This window comes from Ostrea edulis, chromosome 3 (assembly GCF_947568905.1).
Source record: "Ostrea edulis chromosome 3, xbOstEdul1.1, whole genome shotgun sequence".
NCBI lineage: Eukaryota > Metazoa > Mollusca > Bivalvia > Ostreida > Ostreidae > Ostrea > Ostrea edulis.
Window position 1 is genome coordinate 88,762,058 of NC_079166.1, and position 24,970 is coordinate 88,787,027.

General features: G+C 36.4%; 1 protein-coding gene across 2 annotated transcripts in view; it reads left to right on the top strand.

The window, feature by feature from the left end:
- LOC125673679 (uncharacterized) overlaps positions 1 to 21,627 on the top strand; it is a 45,939-nt gene extending 24,312 nt beyond the window's left edge. For both annotated transcript variants that reach the window (XM_048910372.2, XM_056159334.1), the window contains exons 9-14: positions 1,930 to 2,069; positions 11,903 to 12,064; positions 15,400 to 15,552; positions 16,209 to 16,379; positions 17,639 to 17,816; positions 20,619 to 21,627. In XM_048910372.2, the coding sequence (XP_048766329.2) occupies positions 1,930 to 2,069; positions 11,903 to 12,064; positions 15,400 to 15,552; positions 16,209 to 16,379; positions 17,639 to 17,816; positions 20,619 to 20,767 (953 nt within the window). In that variant the 3' untranslated portion in view covers positions 20,768 to 21,627. The remainder of the gene's footprint in view (positions 1 to 1,929; positions 2,070 to 11,902; positions 12,065 to 15,399; positions 15,553 to 16,208; positions 16,380 to 17,638; positions 17,817 to 20,618) is intronic.
- Positions 21,628 to 24,970: the final 3,343 nt, after the last annotated feature.

Here is a 24,970-nt window from a genome sequence, read left to right on the forward strand (position 1 = left end):
GGAGTATGGGACTAGGCTAGTGTTTACTATGTCTGGTGTCTTCTAATGATTGCACGGATAAGATAAAACTTTATTGCTGCTTAGTCTCCCAGCTTCAAATGATTTCGTTTGTTGACGTAGCCATGTTAGGTAGCCAGTCAAATCGACCCTAGTTCATTTCCATACTTGTAATTTTTTCTAATATCATGACATGTTTGTGAATGAATATCCCCACCAATATATTTAGTTAAATGTTTTTGATGAAATCACCTAGTTGTTTAAAAATGATTGGTTAGATAGATTTGAATTAAATTCACAGCTTTCATTTTAAGTCTGGTCCCTATCCCACCTCTCAGCTTTTACACTTCGCTATTAGTGGCGGGATCCAGATTAGGCTTTCACACCTTACCAGGATTACTTTTTTTACATGAAGAGAAAATATGCATTTTTATTTTACATCAATTATTCATGTTTATGTTACTGTGGAATCATTAGAATTCGTGGTGACTCAATTTTCGTGGGTACCCCTCACCCACGAAGTTACATCCGCAACGAATAAAGACATTCCAGAGTTATCTTTCATACAAATATATAAATCCACGAAATTATGTCCCCACGAACCCGTAAAAATTCAGCAATCCACGAAAATTGGCCCCTTCGAATTTAAATGATTGTACAGTAAATGAAGACCAAATACATACCTCGGGTTAGATATTATTAATAGATGCAAATTTAAAGTCAATGGCGTTCGATTTGACTGGTTATCTAACATGGCTTCTTCAACAAACAAAATGATTTGAAGCTGCAAGTTTTTGGGTCACACAGCCTTAAGTGAATTTTTGAAGGTCAGGTTGGACACAAGTATAATGGGGAAATATGTTAAGATTTTTATACCCCCCGCAACAAGTTGTGGGGGGGGGGGGGGGGGGGGGGGTTATAATGGAATCGGGTTGTCCGTCCGTCCGTCTGTAGACTCAATGGTTTCCGGGCTCTAAAGCATTATCCTTTCCACCTACCGTCACCATATCATATATATGGACTACCCATGGGATGAAGATGTTCCCTATCGATTTTGGGGTCAAAAGGTCAAAGGTCAAGCGCACTGAATATCGAAGTAGCAATATGGTTCCAATATGGTTTCCAGGCTCTAAAGCGTTATCCTTTCCACCTACAGTCACCATATCATACATATGGACTACCCATGGGATGAAGATGTTCCCTATCGATTTTGGGGTCAAAAGGTCAAAGGTCACGCGCACTGGACATCGAAGTAGCAATATGGTTCGGTTTGTCATGCCATTTGTTTTTTACACTCAGAAAAGAGGTAGTTTATACCTATTACCAACACCCTTTGGGAGATTGGGGTAAGCGGGGGGTATTCTTAGTGAGCATTGCTCACAGTACCTCTTGTTTTTAACAAATTTATGAGACTACGATATAGGTCTCAACCATGTGCATTTTGTTTCTGTACCATAAATCAAACTAAGGATTTATAAGGGGTGGATCTGTAGCTCTCTGGTCTGTCCTGATATTTTCCCAGAGAGCTACAGATCTGCAGCTAGATGATGATGTGGCCTACAAAATAGTAATGAGGTCAAGTGACTCCAGTGAGCTTGACCTTTGACCTTGATCATGAAAGCTTGTATAACTTTGGAACCGGGACAGATAAAGACATGGGATCTTCAGAAATGATGAAAGAATGTTGGGACCAACAACCTGGTATCACAGTCAAGTAATTTGACGAGCTTTACTAAAGGAAACAGGGATTTATTGAAAATTTTCAAAATCTAGGTCTTTTTAAAAAAGAAAAGAAAAAGAAACTGACCTACCCACCATATTTCTGAAAAGCATATAATAGGTTCCACAAATTGATTTCCTTTTTTTTTTGTCTTATTAAGAAGATAAAGCTTGCTTTTGTTTCGGTTTACGATTAAATTTCTGGTTTTTCAGAGCGGCGACAGACGATGTTATTCTCAGCCACTCAGACTAGGAAGGTAGAAGACTTGTCCAGGATTTCACTGAAGAAGGAGCCACTGTACATCGGTGTGGATGACCGCAAAGACAGCGCCACGGTGGAGGGCCTGGAACAGGTTTGTGACATGGGAAAGTCAGAGGGCCTGGAACAGGTTTGTGACACGGGAAAGTCATAGGGCCTGGAACAGGTTTGTGACACAGGAAAGTCAAAGGGTCTGGAACAGGTTTGTGACATGGGAGAGTCAGAGGGTCTGGAACAGGTTTGTGACACAGGAAAGTCAGAGGGTCTGGAACAGGTTTGTGACACAGGAAAGTCAGAGGGCCTGGAACAGGTTTGTGACACGGGAGAGTCAGAGGGTCTGAAACAGGTTTGTGACACGGGAGAGTCAGAGGGTCTGGAACAGGTTTGTGACACGGGAGAGTCAGAGGATCTGGAACAGGTTTGTGACACAGGAGAGTCAGAGGGTCTGGAACAGGTTTGTGACACGGGAAAGTCAGAGGGTCTGGAACAGGTTTGTGACACGGGAGAGTCAGCTGAGTGGTGGTCGGTATTCCTGCCTGTCACATCATTTCTCTAAACAATGTGTTTTGAGATGATGCACCGTTCTGCCGAACTCTGAATCGCTAGGTCCTGAAAACTAGAGTCTTTGACGTTGCTGTCAATGGAGAATTATATTAGTGTAACCCATCTAGGCAGAACTATCACTCTTGGGTTGGTTTGTTGATATTTGTATATTTAAATCTGAATCTAAACCTCCTACATACACACACATTTGAACATGACATTTACCTTAGCTTTAATTCACAAAGTACAATATTACAACATACACACACATTTGAACATGACATTTACCTTAGCTGTAATTCACAAAGTACAATATTACTACTTTACAGCATAATATTATTAGAAGTAACAAAGTCATTGTATAATTTGTCAACAAAACCAGGAAATTTTGTTTTGACAAATAATGGAAACGCTGTATGAAGAATTCGATAGATTAATGAGGCTGATGCAAGGGAGGTAACTAGCAAAACCACAGAAATCTGTTAGATTTCTATTTTTTTTTACTCTTATCAATTTTATGCCTGGCATAAATATATTTAAAAAAATCTGTGGGAAAATGTTTTACTTCATACACATTTCCCCAAGTGTTTTTTTTTTTTTTTTTAATTCAATTGAAAATGGCTTTCAACAAAAATTACTGTAAACTTTTGTAATACATGTGTATCATATTTGATATGTTATCTATGCCCCTGCAACAGGAGATTTTTGAGGGCATATAGTTTTTGATCGGTCTGTCTGTTTGTTTGCAAAATCATAAATTTTAAATGGATGGTGTTGGGGCTTTCATATTCTACATATGAAAGGTGAAGATAACGAACAGTGATCAATCTCATAACTCCTATAAGCAATACAAAATAGATAGTTGGGCAAACACGGACCCCTGGACATGTGTATTCCTTGTGACAAGTTCAAAGTTTAATGTTGGTTACATGTAGGAACACTCTTTTAAGTTGTTCTGATGAAGACCGTCAAATTGATTTGCAAACACCCTCGTATATTGTAGTTTCAAATTTGTAGATACAATGACCCTGGGGCCAGGATGGGGCCACAGAGGGGATTCAAAGTTCATCATGAGATATATAGAATAAAGACACATGTAGTGACACAGTAGTGTAGTTTTAGAATTGTTCATACCATCAACTCTGGAGCAAGGGTGGAACCATGTTATTAGGGGATAAGAATTACATTATCTATATGTTCTATTTTGGAATATATACGTCAAGTTGACATAAATGATAAGTTGATATGCATACGACCCCATGCAGCTTCCACCGACAGGTATTCAAGTCAGACCTCACAGTGCTCCGGTGATCGTTGTGACCCACGGTCCTCTCGTTTGATTCAGAAATAAGTAATCTTGGAAAGTAGTGTTTAATGGTCAATTAGACAATATTTTCTTAGGTGTGTATGCAGTATATGTAATATAATGAGAATTGACTCGCAATCAGATTAAAATCAGATTCTTTGAACTGCTCATGTAGATTGCTACACAGTGATTCATGTAGATCGCTACACAGTGATTCATGTAGATTGCTACACAGTGATTCATGTAGATTGCTACACAATGATTCACTTTGTTCGCTACACAGTAGACTGCTACACAATGATTCATGTAGATTGCTACACAGCCAACTTTGTGATTTGATTTTTATCCGATTGATTGACTCACAGATTTTTTCATGCACAAAGACATGCTACAACATAGCTGATGTCACATACAGTGTGCCACGACAATCTTGAAAAATTTACATAAAAAATGCATTCCAGAATAAAAAAGGAAATTCCAGGAGTACTTTTTCTGGGTTTTAGAGCAAACCTGTCATAGGGTAAACGAATTAAGATAGAGGAATGTTCTCCTATCTCAAATGTTGATGTAGTAACATTACTCTATCCTCTGTGGATCTTATTGCTCAAAATCTCTGATAGAGGAATGTTCTCCTATCTCCAATGATGATGTAGTAACATTACTCTATCTTCAATGATCCTATGATAGAGGAATATTCTCCTATCTCAAATGCTGATGGATTAACATTACTCTATCTTCTATGGATCTTATTGCTCAAAATCTCTGGTAGAGGAATATTCTCCTATCTCCAATGATGATGTAGTAACATTACTCTATCTTCTGTGGAACCTATGATAGAGGAATGTTCTCCTATCTCAATGCTGATGTAGTAACATTACTCTATCCTCTGTGGATCTTATTGCTCAAAATCTCTGATAGAGGAATGTTCTCCTATCTCCAATGATGATGTAGTAACATTACTCTATCTTCAATGATCTTATTGCTCAAAATCTCTGATAGAAGAATATTCTCCTATCGCAAATGCTGATGGAGTAACATTACTCTATCTTCTATGGATCTTATTGCTCAAAATCTTTGATAGAGGAATATTCTCCTATCTCCAATGATGATGTAGTAACATTACTCTATCCTCTGTGGATCTTATTGCTCAAAATCTCTGATAGAGGAATATGAGATTTTTATGATTTTTAGGTCACCTGAATCATTCAGGTGACCTATTGCTATCTGTTTTTGTCCGTCGTCGTGCGTTAACATTTGAACATTTTCAGCTTCTTCTCTGAAACCCCTGAACCAATTTCAACCAATTTTGGCATATAGCATATGTGGGTGGAGGGGAACAAAAATTGTGAAATTTGTGGACCCTGTCCCCCTGGGGCCTGAGGGGAGGGGCAAAAACCATCAAAATGAGTGTAATTTTAAAAAATCTTCTTCTTTACTCCTGGACATCAAGAAGCCAAACTGTGGGCATAATTATAATGAGCGTTGAGCCCTCTACCAAAATTGTGAAATTCATGGCCCCTGGGGCAGGGGTTCTTGTGTTAGGGTGGGGCTCTATTGGTCATATAGTGAAAATGTAGAAATTCTTTGAAAATCTTCTCTGTCTCTGGGTATTAAGTAGACAAACTAATAGCATGGTAATGATGAGCAAGGATGCCTCTTTAAAAATTGTGAAATTCATGGCCCCTGGATCAGGGGTTCTGGTATGTTAGGGTGGGGCTCTATTGGTCATATAGTGAAAATGTAGAAATTCTTTGAAAATCTTCTTCTCTGTCTCTGGGTATTAAGTAGACAAACTAATAGCATGGTAATGATGAGCAAGGATGCCTCTTTAAAAATTGTGAAATTCATGGCCCTTGGATCAGGGGTTCTGGTGCTAGGGTGGGGCTCTATAAGTCATATAGTGAAAATGCATTATTTCTTTGAAAATCTTCTTCTCTGTCCTTGGGTATTAAGTAGACAAACCAATAGCATGGTTATGATGAGCAAGGATGCCTCTTTCAAAATTGTGAAATTCATGGCCCCTGGGTCAGGGGTTCTGGTATTAGGGTGGGGCCCTATTGATCATATAGTGAAAATGCTTTTATTTCTTTGAAAATCTTCTCCTCTGCTGCTGGGTATTAAGTAGACAAACTAATAGTATGATAATGATGATCAAGGATGCTTCTTTCAAAACTGAAATTTATGGCCCCTGGGTCAGGGGTTCTGGTGCAAAGGCGGGGCTGATTGATTATATAGTGAAAATGCAATATTTCTTTGAAAATCTTCTGTTTTTGTCTGTCGTCGTTCGTCGTGCGTTAACATTTGAACTTTTTCAGCTTCTTCTCTGAAACCCCTGAACCAATTTCAACCAATTTTGGCATATAGCATCTGTGGGTGGAGGGGAACAAAAATTGTGAAATTCGTGGTCCCTGCCCCCCCTGGGGCCTGAGGGGTGGGGCAAAAACCATCAAAATGAGTGTAATTTTAAAAAATCTTCTTCTAAAATGACACATGTACTTCATGACCACATAGCTATTCAATGTTTCTTCCATCCAAAAGTAAAATTCTTATATTTAAACACAAACCTAATTCAAACATTGGAAGGTTGTTACATGATACTCAGGTGACCTATAAGGCCCCTGGGCCTCTTGTTGTGGAAACAACATCATAATACCAGGTGAATGTGACATCATTGATACAAGACTTCCCAGATATATGCCTCTATTAAGAACAACTAAATGGCCAAGAGTAACAATAGAGTAATGTCAAGTTTATTGACTGAATTTTAAAGATATGTAAATTTGGGGCCGATCTGCACCCTTAGAGCCCCTAGCTCAAGCACCGTCCTTAGATGTGTAAAGTGTTTTAGTTATATCTATTGTATATTTCATCGTGCTAATTTATAGATTTTGTTTGCCCAACTATCTATTTTGTATTGCTTGTAGGAGTTATGAAATTGATCACTGTTCGTTATCTTCACCTTGCATTTGTAACACTGTGTTAAATGTGTGCAGTGCAACATTTTGAAGTGTGACAGTAGTAGCCCATCTGATATAATGTAATGCTGTAATGATTATGGGTATATATGTATATTGTTTAAGAATGTACATTCCTCTCCCGGGGCCCTTAATCACACACACTTAAAGGCCGGCAATTGGATATAAAAGCAGCCAATCGGTGAAAATGGTGGAATATATGAATTTTCTGGTCACATTCAGATTGCAGCACTTATTTTGCAAAAATAAAGATTAAGCTGTTGTACTTAAATTTTAAAATGGGTATGCTTGTTCCCCTCATAACTGTGCATATATTGGCCATATCTATTTTAGATATAAATTCTCATGAAGTTTTAATTTTGGCCTAAAAAATCTGAAGCAGGGTTAAATTTGTATTTCAAACTTTGTGGGTGTGATTATCTTTTGTTATTGTTTACACCGGATGTTGACTCACACATTGCATGAGCATGCTTGTCTAGTTCTAGATAAGGGGGATTGCACCAAAGGAAACATGTAATCAAATCACCGTATAACTTGGAAAAAAAAGTACTTACTCATATATCATTGGTAAATCCAGATTTTATTTTTTAATTAGATATAATCACATTCCTTTAAAAAATTTGTTAACTTTATAAAAATAACTCATTAGGACTGTTCAGTCTGATCACTGTTTCAGAGTTTTGCAGGATTGCTGGTACCTTTTCTAGAATAATGTCAAGCATGATGTTTTTCTGATCAAGCAAATATCCTAGGCCAGTGTAAATCCCATTGTCTCTCACTAATGATGACAAATGTCCAATTGATCAACCATCACTTTTAAAATTACTCTCAATCTGGACTCTTACATGTGAACATTACAACGTCAAAAGAGACAATCACAGACAGTAGGTCTCCAAATATCATAATGGACAAAGTGTTCCTTAATAATCCTTCAATGCACATGTTCTCCTTTGCACAGCAACAATTTCCTCCCAAATTCTTCTCATAATTGAAAGGCACCAAGAGGAGAATCATAAGTATTAGTATATCATATATACCAATATTTGTGTATATTATCAAAAAACTATATGTTTTAAAAGACACGGATAAAACAATGATGAATTCATTTTGTAGTTCGTAGGGTGAAGTTTTGTTAAAGTAAAAACATATCCTTTCAGTGCCTCACAGATTGAGCGGAGTGGTAGAACTTTAGTTTATTTTGATAAATCATGCCAGTTCCCTGTTCAAAATATCATCTGCTACAGAGCACGTGTAGAGTCAAGCATCAGACTGCTGCTTATTCTGATAACACTGCTAAGCCCTGTCCTCTTGCCATATATATTGCTGTAGGGGTGTAAATTTTTCTAGGTTACTCCCAGCCTTTAAGATGGCCTTATCTCCCCCTCTATCCAAGCTAGACTTCAGAATTAGAGTAAGTAATCATTTTCTCAGAGATTCAATCACATCATTTTTACATATACAATTGTACCCTTGGGAACTCAAAATCTAATAATATGCTAGTGAAGATTAGAATGATCAAGCCACCTTTGTGAATCTATAAATATAGCATCATCCTGCAGTTGTTGTGCCTATCAGCTCTACACAAATTGATAACATAAATTAATCACAGTGGGCTAGCTGGTGACTGTGTCAATGTGCCTGAGATTTCAGGTCAAATGTTGAAATCTGAACATCTTAGCTGTTGCTGTGTAAACAGGCTAATAATATGTGATTTCTTTTTTCCTAAAAAGTTGTAACTATGTAAGTACATGCATGTATCATGATTGTTTTGTACTGTAATCACAGATCATTCATATTAATTGTAAAAATATATAATTATATTAAATATTTATTTGATAAAAAAAAAAAAGCATCAGATATAGTAAAAACACATTGACAAAAGTAATAGTTCTTGTTTTGATCTATTAGAATTAAACCAGTGTCGGAATCTGTAAAAGCTGTACATAACTGTGTCACACCTACAATATGTATGTGTGTGGAATGATCAGTTCTGAGGTATATGTAAATTATGTACTATTTATACCATGAAACCAAATACAACTGTGTTTTCAAAACTGTTTTATAATGGCATTATTGCAAGAATTAGTAACATTATACACGTAATGACCTCTATATGTTCTAAGATTCTTCAAGATGGATACGTACATACATGTATATATACATGTATATATAATATGCAACCTGTAAGAATATTCATGATGGATTTGATACATTGATATGCATTCAATTATCAGCCTGTTGTCAAACTGATAACTTTAATAATGTGATTCTTCTCTCTCTCTCTCTCTCTCTCTCTCTCTCTCTCTCTCTCTCTCTCTCCACCATTGATAAAAAGTAAAATTCTTGAGGGGACAGAAGATATCACGTTCCTTTATAACTTATAAACACATCACATTTATATTATTGTAATTTTCCTGTCATATTTGAAAATCTTAAATGAATTGGTAATGTAAATTGTAACTATATTTTCATGAAATCCGAATTGGACGATGCATGTGACAAAATTATTAGTCTAAGGAATTGAAATTATATTATGACAGAAATCCAGAGCATTCATCCACATGCAGGCACCTGAAGCATGGATACTACTTACATCCTCCCCCACTTTTTAAATAATTTTTTGTGGCGATAATTTCTCTGAAATGTGTGGATTCCCTGTCTACCTCATCCTTCTTTCAATATTCTATGTAATTAATTGTTTCATACTTTTGTAAGCTTTAGAGATTGGCCTTCTACCATTATGTATTTTATTATACATATATCCTGTTCATTGAATTGACAGAAAGTTTGTGTTAGCAGTATTGCTAAATTGGTTCTTTTACAGCAAGAAGGCATTGTCTTATCACTTAATTGTAGATCCCATTTTCATCAGCTAGTGTAAACAATGGCTTTCGCATTTTGCCGCTCTATTGACCACAGATCGCGTTATACTCACCGCTCCAATTAGCAGATATCGCCTCTCCAAATTTTGCATTTTTTTTTTTTTTTTTTTTCAAAATTATCGGGGCGATGGTTGCCGCCCCTTTGCCAATGCCCTAATGCATGTATATATATATGTATGTGTGTGTGTATGTTCATAGAAATTCTTTATATCATGATCATTGAGAGAAGATACAGTTCCCTTATCAAATTGATTTTCTTACCAAACAGTTATAGGGAAATTCCACCGAGGGGACAAGATTCGCAGTCTTGGACGAGGCTTTGCCGAGTCCTAGACAGCGAATCTTGTTCCAGAGGTGGAATTTCCCTATCCCACACGAGTAAATAATGAAGGATTATTTTTCTCACATTTTAACTACAGTTTAGTGCATAAAATTAGGAGCTTTCAGAAAATTTTAGATTATCAAAATCGTCATTTGAACTTCGATGCAAAAACTAATTAGATAGGCAGAAAGAGCATACCCGAAAATGGTTTACACTGTAAGTGTAAACTAAAAAACCCAAGGTTGTCCACCAGAAAGCTATACTACATTAAAATTTAAAGATAACAATCCAAAATATTTTTACTTCACTGTGTAACGTAAATCTTCACCGTGTAATGTAAATCATAGAAAATATATGACGTCACAATCAAATGACGTCGCAGCAGTGTGAGACAGAAAAATCTCACATGGCGCTGTCTCACATGGGTAAAGTCGATCTCACACTGGTGATAATGTGAGAAAGAGTAATGTTACTCCATCAGCATTTGAGATAGGAGAACATTCCTCTATCATAGGTTCCACAGAAGATAGAGTAATGTTACTACATCATCACTGGAGATAGGAAAATATTCCTCTATCAGATATTTTGAGCAATAAGATCCATAGAAGATAGAGTAATGTTACTCCATCAGCATTTGAGATAGGAGAACATTCCTCTATCATAGGTTCCACAGAAGATAGAGTAATGTTACTACATCATCATTGGAGATAGGAGAATATTCCTCTATCAGAGATTTTGAGCAATAAGATCCATAGAAGATATAGTAATGTTACTACATCAGCATTTGAGATAGGAGAACATTCCTCTATCAGAGATTTTGAGCAATAAGATCATTGAAGATAGAGTAATGTTACTACATCATCATTGGAGATAGGAGAACATTCCTCTATCAGAGATTTTGAGCAATAAGATCCACAGAGGATAGAGTAATGTTACTACATCAGCATTGAGATGGGAGAACATTCCTCAATCATAGGTTCCACAGAAGATAGAGTAATGTTACTACATCATCATTGGAGATAGGAGAACATTCCTCTATCAGAGATTTTGAGCAATAAGATCCACAGAGGATAGATTGTTACTACATCATCATTGGAGATAGGAGAATATTCCTCTATCAGAGATTTTGAACAATAAGATCATTGAAGATAGAGTAAAGTTACTACATCATCATTGGAGATAGGAGAACATTCCTCTATCAGAGATTTTGAGCAATAAGATCCATAGAAGATAGAGTAATGTTACTACATCATCATTGGAGATAGGAGAATATTCCTCTATCAGAGATTTTGAGCAATAAGATCCATAGAAGATAGAGTAATGTTACTCCATCAGCATTTGCGATAGGAGAATATTCCTCTATCAGAGATTTTGAACAATAAGACCATTGAAGATAGAGTAATGTTACTACATCATCATTGGAGATAGGAGAACATTCCTCTATCAGAGATTTTGAGCAATAAGGTCCATAGAAGATAGAGTAATGTTACTACATCAGCATTTGAGATAGGAGAACATTCCTCTATCAGAGATTTTGAGCAATAAGATCCACAGAAGATAGAGTAATGTTACTCCATCAGCATTTGAGATAGGAGAATATTCCTCTATCATAGGATCATTGAAGATAGAGTAATGTTACTACATCATCATTGGAGATAGGAGAACATTCCTCTATCAGAGATTTTGAGCAATAAGATCCACAGAGGATAGAGTAATGTTACTACATCAACATTTGAGATAGGAGAACATTCCTCTATCTTAATTCGTTTACCCTATGACAGGTTTGCTCTAAAACCCAGAAAAAGTACTCCTGGAATTTCCTTTTTTATTCTGGAATGCATTAAAAATGAAATTTTCATAAAAATGGGGGATTAATCATGTTTTTATACTTGTTACCAGGGTTACGTGGTTTGTCCATCAGACAAGAGATTTCTTCTCCTGTTTACCTTCTTGAAAAAGAATCGGAAAAAGAAAGTGATGGTTTTCTTCAGCTCGTGTATGGCTGTCAAGTACTACCACGAGCTACTGAACTACATAGACATCCCAGTCATGTGTATTCACGTGAGTATGTGTGTTGTATGTGTAAGACATCTGTATTCACGTGAGTATGTGTGTTGTTTGTGTTAGACATGTGTATTCATGTGAGTATGTGTATGTGTGTTATGTGTGTAAGACATGTGTGTTGTGTGTGTTAGACACGTGAGTATGTGTATGTGTGTTGTGTGTGTTAGACACGTGAGTATGTGTATGTGTGTTGTGTGTGTAAGACATGTGAGTATGTGTTGTGTGTGTAAGACATGTGAGTATGTGTATGTGTGTTGTGTGTGTTAGACACGTGAGTATGTGTATGTGTGTTTTGTGTGTAAGACATGTGAGTATGTGTATGTGTGTTGTGTGTGTTAGACACGTGAGTATGTGTATGTGTGTTGTGTGTGTAAGACACGTGAGTATGTGTATGTGTGTTGTGTGTGTTAGACACGTGAGTATGTGTATGTGTGTTGTGTGTGTAAGACACGTGAGTATGTGTATATGTGTTGTGTGTGTAAGACACGTGAGTATGTGTATGTGTGTTGTGTGTGTAAGACACGTGAGTATGTGTATGTGTGTTGTGTGTGTAAGACACGTGAGTATGTGTATGTGTGTTAGACACGTGTAAGACATGTGAGTATGTGTATGTGTGTTAGACACGTGTAAGACATGTGAGTATGTGTGTTGTGTGTGTAAGACACGTGAGTATGTGTATGTGTGTTGTGTGTGTAAGACACGTGAGTATGTGTGTTGTGTGTGTAAGACACGTGAGTATGTGTATGTGTGTTGTGTGTGTAAGACACGTGAGTATGTGTATGTGTGTTGTGTGTGTTAGACATGTGAGTATGTGTATGTGTGTTGTGTGTGTAAGACACGTGAGTATGTGTATGTGTGTTAGACACGTGAGTATGTGTATGTGTGTTGTGTGTGTAAGACACGTGAGTATGTGTATGTGTGTTGTGTGTGTAAGACACGTGAGTATGTGTATGTGTGTTAGACACGTGTAAGACATGTGAGTATGTGTGTTGTGTGTGTAAGACACGTGAGTATGTGTATGTGTTGTGTGTGTTAGACATGTGAGTATGTGTATGTGTTGTGTGTGTTAGACACGTGAGTATGTGTATGTGTTGTGTGTGTAAGACACGTGAGTATGTGTATGTGTGTTAAACATGTGTAAGACATGTGAGTATGTGTATGTGTGTTGTGTGTGTAAGACACGTGAGTATGTGTATGTGTGTTGTGTGTGTTAGACACGTGAGTATGTGTATGTGTGTTTTGTGTGTAAGACATGTGAGTATGTGTATGTGTTGTGTGTGTTAGACACGTGAGTATGTGTATGTGTTGTGTGTGTAAGACACATGAGTATGTGTATGTGTTGTGTGTGTTAGACATGTGAGTATGTGTATGTGTTGTGTGTGTTAGACACGTGAGTATGTGTATGTGTTGTGTGTGTAAGACACGTGAGTATGTGTATGTGTGTTAAACATGTGTAAGACATGTGAGTATGTGTATGTGTGTTGTGTGTGTTAGACATGTGAGTATGTGTATGTGTGTTGTGTGTGTAAGACACGTGAGTATGTGTATGTGTGTTGTGTGTGTTAGACATGTGAGTATGTGTATGTGTTGTGTGTGTTAGACACGTGAGTATGTGTATGTGTTGTGTGTGTAAGACACGTGAGTATGTGTATGTGTGTTAGACACGTGTAAGACATGTGAGTATGTGTATGTGTGTTGTGTGTGTTAGACACGTGAGTATGTGTGTTGTGTGTGTAAGACACTTGAGTATGTGTGTTAAACATGTGTAAGACATGTGAGTATGTGTGTTGTATGTAATAGACATGTGTATGTTTATGAGTATGTGTATCTAAAACACAGTATTCTGACATAAATTTCACAGATTTCATCAAATTCTCTCATATATCTAAAACACAGTATTCTGACATAAATTTCACAGATTTCATCAAATTCTCACACATATTTAAAACACAGTATTCTGACATAAATTTCACAGATTGCGTCAAATTCTCACACATATCTAAAACACAGTATTCTGACATAAATTTCACAGATTGCGTCAAATTCTCACACATATCTAAAACACAATATTCTGATATAAATTTCACAGATTGCGTCAAATTCTCACACATATCTAAAACACAATATTCTGATATAAATTTCACAGATTGCGTCAAATTCTCACACATATCTAAAACACAATATTCTGATATAAATTTCACAGATTGTGTCAAATTCTCACACATATCTAAAACACAATATTCTGATATAAATTTCACAGATTGCGTCAAATTCTCACACATATCTAAAACACAGTATTCTGATATAAATTTCACAGATTGCGTCAAATTCTCACACATATCTAAAACACAATATTCTGATATAAATTTCACAGATTTCATCAAATTCTCACACATATCTAAAACACAATATTCTGACATAAATTTCACAGATTTCATCAAATTCTCACACATATCTAAAACACAATATTCTGACATAAATTTCACAGATTTCATCAAATTCTCACACATATCTAAAACACAATATTCTGACATAAATTTCACAGATTGCGTCAAATTCTCACACATATCTAAAACACAATATTCTGACTCTTGAGATTTTTGTGACTGTGAGATGGAGAGTTAATATTGAAGTTTTAGGAGACAGCTTTCAGACTCTTGAGATTTTTGTGAATGTGAGATGGAGAGTTAATATTGAAGTTTTAGGAGACAGCTTTCAGACTCTTGAGATTTTTGTGAATGTGAGATGGAGAGTTAATATTGAAGTTTTAGGAGACAGCTTTCAGACTCTTGAGATTTTTGTGACTGTGAGATGGAGAGTTAATATTGAAGTTTTAGGAGACAGCTTTCAGACTCTTGAGATTTTTGTGAATGTGAGATGGAGAATTAATATTGAAGTTTTAGGAGACAGCTTTCAGACTCTTGAGATTTTTGTGACTGTGAGATGGAGAGTTAATATTGAAGTTTTAGGAGACAGCTTTCAGATTCTTGAGATTTTTGTGAATGTGAGATGGAGAGTTAATATTGAAGTTTTAGGAGACAGCTTTCAGACTGAGATTTTTGTGACTGTGAGATGGAGAGTTAATATTGAAGTTTTAGGAGACAGCTTTCAGACTCTTGAGATTTTTGTGAATGTGAGATGGAGAGTTAATATTGAAGTTTTAGGAGACAGCTTTCAGACTGAGATTTTTGTGACTGTGAGATGGAGAGTTAATATTGAAGTTTTAGGAGACAGCTTTCAGACTCTTGAGATTTTTGTGAATGTGAGATGGAGAGTTAATATTGAAGTTTTAGGAGACAGCTTTCAGACTCTTGAGATTTTTCTTTCCACAGGGAAAGCAGAAACAGACCAAGCGAACCCAGACATTCTTCCAGTTCTGTAATTCTAAGGAGTCAATATTGTTGTGTACCGATGTAGCAGCCCGAGGTCTAGACATCCCTCGGGTGGACTGGATTGTTCAGTATGACCCACCAGATGACCCTAAGGTCAGTATTGAATTATGACATGGGAATAGAATGTCCCTTAAAATTAGATTGATTGATTGAATATTGTTTAACGTTCCTTGAGAGAATATTTCACTCATATGGAGATGTCACCATTGCTACATGTACATGTGTTTAATCTACAAAAATATTGATGTGCTGAAATGAAATGCCAAAGTAAAGCTTTCACAAATAAAAATTGATTCACAGTAGTACCTGAGGTAGTGAGCTATAAACAGATCAATTGGAGGCCCCTGTTTATGATTACGGGTACTGTAGCTCCGACAATCACTACAGAGGTCCTGATTTATGATTACGAATACTTAACTGAGACAATCATAGGCCCCTGTTTATGATTCTGCATATTGTAGCTGTGACAATCATAGGCCCCTGTTTATGATTACGGATACTGTAACTGACAATCAGAGGCTCCTTTTTATGATTACGGATATTGTAACTTGGAAAATCAGGGGTTCCTGTTTATGATTACGGATACTGTAGCCGAGACTATCAGAGACCCCTGTTTATGATTACGAGACAATGAGAGGTCCCTGTTTATGATTACGAGACAATCAGAGGCCCCTGTTTATGATTACGTTTACTATAACTGAGGCAAAGTATAGTCTTTGTTGTGATGAATTTCTTGCTCTCTGTCATAGGAGTACATCCATCGTGTCGGTCGAACAGCACGAGGAGAGGGTGGAGTCGGTCACGCTCTGTTGATTCTACGCCCTGAGGAGTTGGGATTTCTTCGATATCTGAAGCATGCCAAAGTCCCGCTGAATGAGTTTGATTTCTCCTGGAGTAAAATTTCCAACATACAGGCTCAGGTGAGTGTAACATAACTGCTGATAGTTTTGGTGTATAAAACTGAAACTTGGTGTAACAAGTAGCGTATTAGAGAAAAATGTGGTGTAGACCAGTATCAACACTAAAACTTTGTTTCATTATGTCTCCCCTGAAAGGGGGACATTGTTTTTGTGATCTTGTGAACGCTTCTCCTCCTTAGTACTTTCTGTCTGTCTGTCACAAAATCTTTTTACAATGCATCATTGCCATTTATAGATATGCATATTGTCGGGAGAAGAGGATCGAAATATTTCCTTAAAGTTATAGTAGATCTAAGAGGTAGGAGGATGTTAAGACAGCTTGTAAACACTTCTCCTATTTGACTTATGCGATAGACTTGAAATTTTGTACGGTACTTCAATGCCATTTGCAGATGTGCATATTGTAGGGACAGAAGGATCCAATTGTTGTCCTTAAAGTTATAGTGGATCTTAGGGGTGGACAGTGTAAAATAGTTTGTGAACACTTCTCCTATGTGGCTTATCGGAGTTCATATTGTTTGTTCCTGCTCATGCTTTCTCCTACATACCATGCAGTACATTAAAGGGAGGAGGTTTCATTAGGAGCATTTGGGGAGACATTTTTCATAAAAACAATCTCTAGTTTGGGGAGACATTTTTCATAAAAACAATCTCTAGTAATGATGAAGAGTTTGTGATGGGTAGCATTTTGGCAGAAATATTGTCAAAGATACATTTGAAGCATTATTTCCCGTAACAATGAAACATTTGACAATTATTAGCTCTGCTGGGAACAGTTATTATATCTTAGTAACAGAGTCTAGTGACCTGACTAGGTGAGCAGATGATGGCGTGTAATTACATCGGGTTGTGCCTGGTCGGGTTTTGTTTAGCCGAGTTGTGCCTGGTCGGGTTTTTTGGTCAACTTGTGCTTGGTTTGGTTTGGTTTGGTTTAGTCAACTTGTGCTTGGTTGTGACGAGATACCCAGTTAATGCCACTCTTTGTCGTGTACAATATTATATTCTTGGGACACTCAAATTAACAGTTGGACGCAACTGAACATTGTTGATTTAATTCAACGTGGGTTAAATGTTTTTGTGACTGAAGTTCTGATGAAGTGCAGAGAGACGATTTAACACAGTGTATTTTGTGTGTGAGATGTGCTTGTGAGAGGTTTTTCAGAGAGACGATTTAATATTTAAGACGGCTGGAGAGGTTTTACAGAAAGATATGGATTCTCTGTACCTTGTATATACACATCTTGTGATCTTATTTGTAGTTAGAGAAACTGATAGAGAAGAATTACTTCCTCCACAAGTCAGCACAGGAAGCTTACAAGTCTTACATCCGGGCCTTCGCCTCCCACAGTCTTAAAAATATCTACGATGTCAACACCCTGGATCTCCAGAAGGTGGCGCTATCGTTCGGCTTCCATAACCCGCCCTATGTAGACTTGGGTAAGCTTACATAACTGAGAGTCCGGTGACCTTTGCTATTGGTGTGCGTCCTATGTTGTGCCTTAACAATGAAACAATTTTGACTTCTTAATAACTGCCCATCCATTTTTTAAAATGGAATTTGGTATGCATCATTGTGATAGGGAGAGGCATTGTAAATTCCAGGACTCCTGCACCCCAGGGCTTTAGGGGTGGGGCAAAATTTTTTGAATCATCAAAAATCTTCTCTAATAACAACTTATTTGTAAGGAAAACTTTTTTTTTAAATGCATCATCATGTAGAACAGGAAAGGTCAACCAAAGTTGTAAATTATATAAATGGGGGAGGGGGGGGGTAGTTATAAATTATATAAACGGGGGGTGTTGGGGTGTTAGTTATAATTTATATAAACCTGAGGGGGGGGGGGGATAGTTATAAATTATATAAACCGGAGGAGGGGTAGTTGTAATGGATCTCCAGGAGATAGTTGTAAATTACATAAACTGGGGAGGGGGGGGGGGGTAGTTGTAAATTATTATATGAAGGGAGGGGGGTTGTAAATCATATAAACCGGTTGTGTGTGTATTAGAGGTTTTTTGACTTTAGGGAGAGGTCAGGTTTGGATTGCATAGCCCTTGGGGCATGCGTACCTTTAACTAATAATGAGGTAACTGATAAGGAATGTGGGCCTCTTGTATAGGGGATAGGCGAGGGGCTTTGGACCTCTAAATGTGCTCTTTTACACTTCTATAGGGTAAAAGGTTTAGATAAAGCACACATTTACACTTCTATAGGGTAAAGGTATAGATAAATCACACTTTTACACTTCTATAGGGTAAAGGTATAGATAAATCACACTTTTACACTTCTATAGGGTAAAGGTATAGATAAATCACACTTTTACACTTCTATAGGGTAAAGGTTTAGATAAAGTACACGTTTACACTTCTATAGGGTAAAGGTTTAGATAACGCACACGTTTACACTTCTATAGGGTAAAGGTATAGATAAATCACACTTTTACACTTCTATAGGGTAAAGGTTTAGATAAAGTACACGTTTACACTTCTATAGGGTAAAGGTATAGATAAATCACACTTTTACACTTCTATAAGGTAAAGGTTTAGATAAAGCACACGTTTACACTTCTATAGGGTAAAGGTTTAGATAAATCACTCTTTTACACTTCTATAGGGTAAAGGTTCAGATAAACCAGTTGGTGAAATCACTTTTGGGATTCATGCATACTGTTGAATTTGAAGACACAGGTTTCAATATTGATGGTCATAAACAATAGGGCAGGGAGGGATCAAACAATGTTGGCGTCGGTCCCAAAAGTTGGTTAGGCATATCAAGAGTACCTGGCAATCATCTCAAGATGTTTAAGGACATGCAGGACGATGTGGCCAAAAATAACTCGTCAATGAATATTTATTCTTTTTTTCATGAAGCACCATCAGGATGTCCTGTACAATCTCAATTTATTTGCACTACAATTTTAAAAAAAAAATGCTCAGTCAAAGAGGGGGTGGAGGGGGGGGGGGGGGGGGCAGCCTAATTCTTTGTGCCTGTTTTGGAATACATTGTTAGAAACTATATTTGTTTTGAACCTATTGTATTATTTAGAATTTTCATGATTATGGAACAAAATTTGAGTTAATGAAAACAAATTAAAATTTTAATCTTTTTTAAATATACATGTATATATTATACATGACTTTGGACGAAACGTCTAGCTCTACGATTCGTCTTCCTTCAAACCACGGGGTTAGATCTAGTTAACTTCAATGGAAGCTACTACTTTGTTTACAACATCAACTGTACAGCTCTTCTGCGGCCAGCGTAGCTAGTGTCGCTTGACTCGATCGTCTCCATACTATTTTCAAGGAATTTATGTGTCGCACACATTAAGACTTTGCACATTGTTCTTTTTCACACGTCTGCTTCTCACATACTTTCCGACGTGTATCATATTTATTACATTAGTTACCATTTTCGCAGCAGTGTTTCGTAAAGTTAGTAAAATTAATTTGAATATAAAATAGTTTGAGAGATAAAGCGTACTTATATTTACATGCAAATGCTTGGGAAAATTAAACATTCCTAGCATGGACGTTAATATTTGACCAAAAGTATCGATCTTCGGCATATGGGGGGTGGGGTATTTTTCGCAAACAATGATCGATTATAAAAGCACCAGAATAGTTCGTACGTTTCCCAAGCAAGATTCGGTGAAATGTGTGTCCAGTTCTAGTTTCACTCTACTATAGTAAATATCAACAAACGATCATCATCTTACACTTGCACCGAGTCATTGTTTACGCACGATTGACTTTCCTTTTGTAAATGCCTAGATTCAAATTGCATGCACATGTAGGAGCGATTTCAGTACCTTCTAGGCTATACTATCAAAATTACTGTGGCGCATACTGTATATATAATATATACAATGTATATGAAAAGGGAGACTTGTAATCAATTCGAATTAGAAATGAAAATTATCATTTGACAAGAATTTAATCAACAGATTTACACATAACACTTGGCAGCGGTAGCAAATTACGACAAAATATGACGACATTTTCCCCGCGATACAATGTCATGACGTATTTTTTTTATTGTGACGTCATATAGTGTGTCTGTAGTGCATTGTGGTTTTTCTCGGGAAGCTTTAACTACGCTTCGTCAGGTTCTAAATTTATAATAAATTCACAATCATCACGTGATCATCGTCCCGCATATCCTTAAGGACTTCATATGCAATTCTTTTTGATGGTATCAGTGATTATGGAAGGAGTTATAGAATTCTTGTTCTTTTTCAGATGTTCATGGAAAGAAGGGAGGTAAAAGTATGAGCCACAGGAACAAACCTGGTGGATTTGGTTACCATAGAGACAAGTTACAAAACAAAGCCAAAATATATAAACCATTGAAAAGCAAAGGGCACGGCAAACGGCAGTTTAGTCGGTGACCCATGCAAGTATGACAGTGACCTATGAACTTCAGCAGATTGTCGATGAGGTGTGATTATGAGGGCATTGTGGGATTGCTCTGACAGCAGTTGTTCTAATCAGAAGAAAACAATGTTTGTTCACTTGAAATTCATGTTTTAATTCAAGTGAAAAAGGAGATGTGTTTCTGCAGCCATGCTATATATGTAAATTAACATTAAAATTTATGTGCAGGAACTTAAACATCTTTAAAAGTGCATTGTGCAAATTAACATGTTCGTAATCAAGTTTTGTCAACATAAGAATTTCCTTTCTAGGACTACTATACTTGTCTTATTTTAGCGGAATTTAAACTTTAGCTGCTTTGAGGATGAAGGAAGAGATTTGATTTATGCCTGTGCTAGAATAAAAAACAATCTCTGTATATCCATTCTTATACATATTAGAAGCTCTAAATCATGTTGACGCCAATTACATGTACATGTACTACATTAATGTCAACTGTGTTAAATTTTAAGTTCGCCAAATTAATTAGCAAAAAATAAATGAATTACAGAAGAAAAAAATTAATTAGACATACAGTATTTCTCTGTTGTGCTTGTGCTGAGACAGTATGTAGTAATTTTTTGTGTACTGATTACATAGTTAAGTTAAAGACTATGAATTGTTACCACTGGCATACTATGAGTGGGTATTTTTTTCTCTCTACAGAATTCACAGGACTCATGAAATCAGTTTGTACATGGTCAAATAGATTTATTTTAATGTCGCAAATCTTTGTCCATCTGATACGTTAAATGTGTTGTTTTGTAACAATAGATTATATTATACATTGGGAAACAGTTTCATCAATAAATTATGTAAACCTTTCGGTCGTAAACTTGTGTGCTCCGACATATTTTGTTATCATGAAGTAATAAATTTAACAACAGGCTCATGGGCCATTACAGGCACCTGTGAATTCTTTAGTCGATGTTATAAACGAGAATTGTACAAGATGCAGTGAAGATACCTACCCCAAACACAAAACATCATTAAACTACGTTGTAGACCAGTAATTTCTCGTTCCATTCTGAAGTCAATTCAATATATCCCATTAAACTCGAAATATAACACCACAAAGTCCTCCACTTCTGCTTCATACTTGGATAGCTTATTGAAAGTAAATATTAACTGCAAACTAACAACTCGACTTGATGATAAACAGGATGACTTCATCTTCTCCATCGTCAACTTCCCATATTTATTTAGCAATAATCCATTATCACCCGCTTTCAGTGTATCTCTCAACTGATTTGATGTGCAAGACCTTGCTCTGCATATGATCAGTTTTTATACGCCCGTCTTTAGACGGGACGTATTATGGTACAGCGATGTCTGTATGTCCGTCCGTCCGTTCAGGGTTTTCTCTTTATGATTTCATTTCCCTTTCACATATCATGCTGAAACTTGCTGTGTAGCTTCTTTGTGGGTCACTCTAGATTATACTGCAATTTTGATCCATTTCGACCTTTTTTCCAAGAGTTTTGCCCCTTTATTTGGAAATAATTATTATATGGAGGGTACATAATTTGTCCGCCCTACTCCTCCCACAGTTTTCAAATGAGGACCATCTTATTTTGTGGAGTGTTTGTATGGGTATTGAAGTTGTGCATCTGGGGAAGGATTTTGATTTTCTTTCATTTTTGAAAAAAATTACAGGTTATTGAACTTAGTCCATTTTGAGGAAATCTGGATTTTTAAGCTAAGACCCTTTGGTCATATGAAAGTTTGTCACAGCCTCATGATGGCTGATACGACCTGAAGCAAAGTTATACAAATTATAGCACAAGAAAAACACCCTATGTAAGCATTTCACGGGCGTATTGTGTACCGTTTGCGGTACTCTTGTTAAATTGAGTCAGGCTACTGACAAACAATAGGCCACATCGCTCACCTGAGTCACCTTGACCCATATTTAAAGATTTTCCACATATATTTGTTTGTAAAACTTTGATGGGCCCAACCTACCCCCGGGGCCATGATTTTTACAAACTTGAATCTGCACTGTATCAGGAGGCTTTCATGTAAATGTAAACTTCTTTGGTCCATTGGTTCTTGAGAAGATTTTTCCTATATATTTGTATGTAAAACTTGGATCCCGTATTGTGGCCCCATCCTACGCTTGGGGGCCATGATGTTAACAAACTTGAATCTACACTATTTCAGGAAGCTGTTATGTATTGTAAATTTCTACTTTCCTGAACCAGTGGTTCTTAATTGAGAAGATGTTTCCTATATTTTTGTATGTAAAACTTATCTCCTATCGTGGCCCCACCCTTTCGGGGGGGGGGGCATAATTCTAAAAACAACCTTGAATCTGCACTATGTCATGAAGTTTTCATGTCGATGTAAACCTTTCCAGAACTGACCCCGGGACCCGCCCTTGGATTCACCGTGTATGTTGTTATTTACATGTGAAAATGTTCACCAAAAAGTGATGTGGCTAGTCCATGATTTCCCATGGTTTATTTTGTACTAGAGTATTGTGAGAAAAGTTTGATACAGATTTACAGCCAGAGTTGCAAATACTGTCGGAATAGGGGGGGGGGGGGGGGGGTGTCAAACCCGAAAATGTTCCAACACGATGCACAAGGGGATGTTAAGAATTGAAAGAAAATATTCATGACCATAGGCCTATTAAATGTGCACTAATATTTTGAAATTATATTTTTTAGCTATTGGTCAATGTATATGCCAATCTCTCACTCTAAACCAGTGGTGGATCCAGGATTTCCGAAATGCGAGCGGGCATCGTCGGAAATCCACGGTCGGTCGCGCTTCTTTTACTTCGGGAGTAAATAAAATGCGATCGTCCATGAGTTTCCGACATCGATTACACTTTAATTCAATTATTTATTGATTCACTAAGCATGTTGGCATACAATCATGTTACACAATATGAGATATATAATGGCAATAAACTAATTACTAACAGTTCATTTACATATATGTAAATACAAGTATATATTTGATATGTACCTGTGATATTAGACTATGTATGCGATTTAGTATTGCATATTACATAAATTAAATGTAGTTAGAGCACTCTACTTTTGGTGCGCAATTCAAAACATTCATGTAAAAATTCACAAAACCTTCTAGCATGAACTACATTGACAGGGTTGCATAGTACTTTACAATGGTTTTCCTTTGATATATCATCGTCTGAATTGTAGATGTTCAAAGGGTAATATTTCATTCTTATATCTTTATACATGAAGCAGTCATATAAAAAATGCAACTCATCTTCAACAGTAGTTTTACAAAACTGACAAAAACGACATTCTTTTGGAATACATGGTTTTGAATATCTACCAGTTTCAATTTCTAAAGGGTGGGCAGATATTCTTAGTTTTGTTAATCTAGAGCGTACTACTTTCGCAATTGGAAATTTCAAATAGTCTTGTAATTCATAGTTCTTTCTAATTTTACTGTAAAATAGCAATTTTCCACGTTTAGAGAATTCAATATTTTGCAGTTGCATGTTAATATTATCAATATAGTAATTCTTCAAGTAATTGTAGAATGTGCTTTTATCAATATCCAATGATGGAAGATTTAGCTTATTTCTTATCTTTATTATTTGTCCTTGCCAATTTTCCTGTATGCCAGTATTATAGAGGTTATCATCTTCCAGTTATTGGATTCCTAATACCATTTTCATCATCATAGCTTTTTAGTTTTTTGTAAAATTTGAACATAGAGAGGAGAGCTTTAAAGCTTTAATAGTGGAAAAAGAAAAAAAAAATACAAAATTATGACTGTTAAGAAAACACGATATTACAAGGTAATGAACATTTAATAGTTTTTTAATGTATACTTTCATTTGTGGATAAAGAGTAGAATAGAAGTAATTTGTAAATTTTATTTAAACTCGGTACTGTGAACAAGTAACAGCAAATAGCATGAGCTCTACAGAGATTTAAACCGACTATCACAAACAAAATAAAATACAAATAGCACAAGAGTAGTATAGGCTCTACAGAGATCTTAAACCGACTATCACAGACAAAATAAAATACAAATAGCACAAGGTAAGCATGCAAAAACACATATACATATTTACACGCACATTTGATAGGCAGTTTCAGAAGTTAAGAATTAAATACAAATCAAACAAAAGTCTTTCACTTTAAAATCTAAGCACTAAATTAAAACCACAGCATTAAGAATTGTTAAGA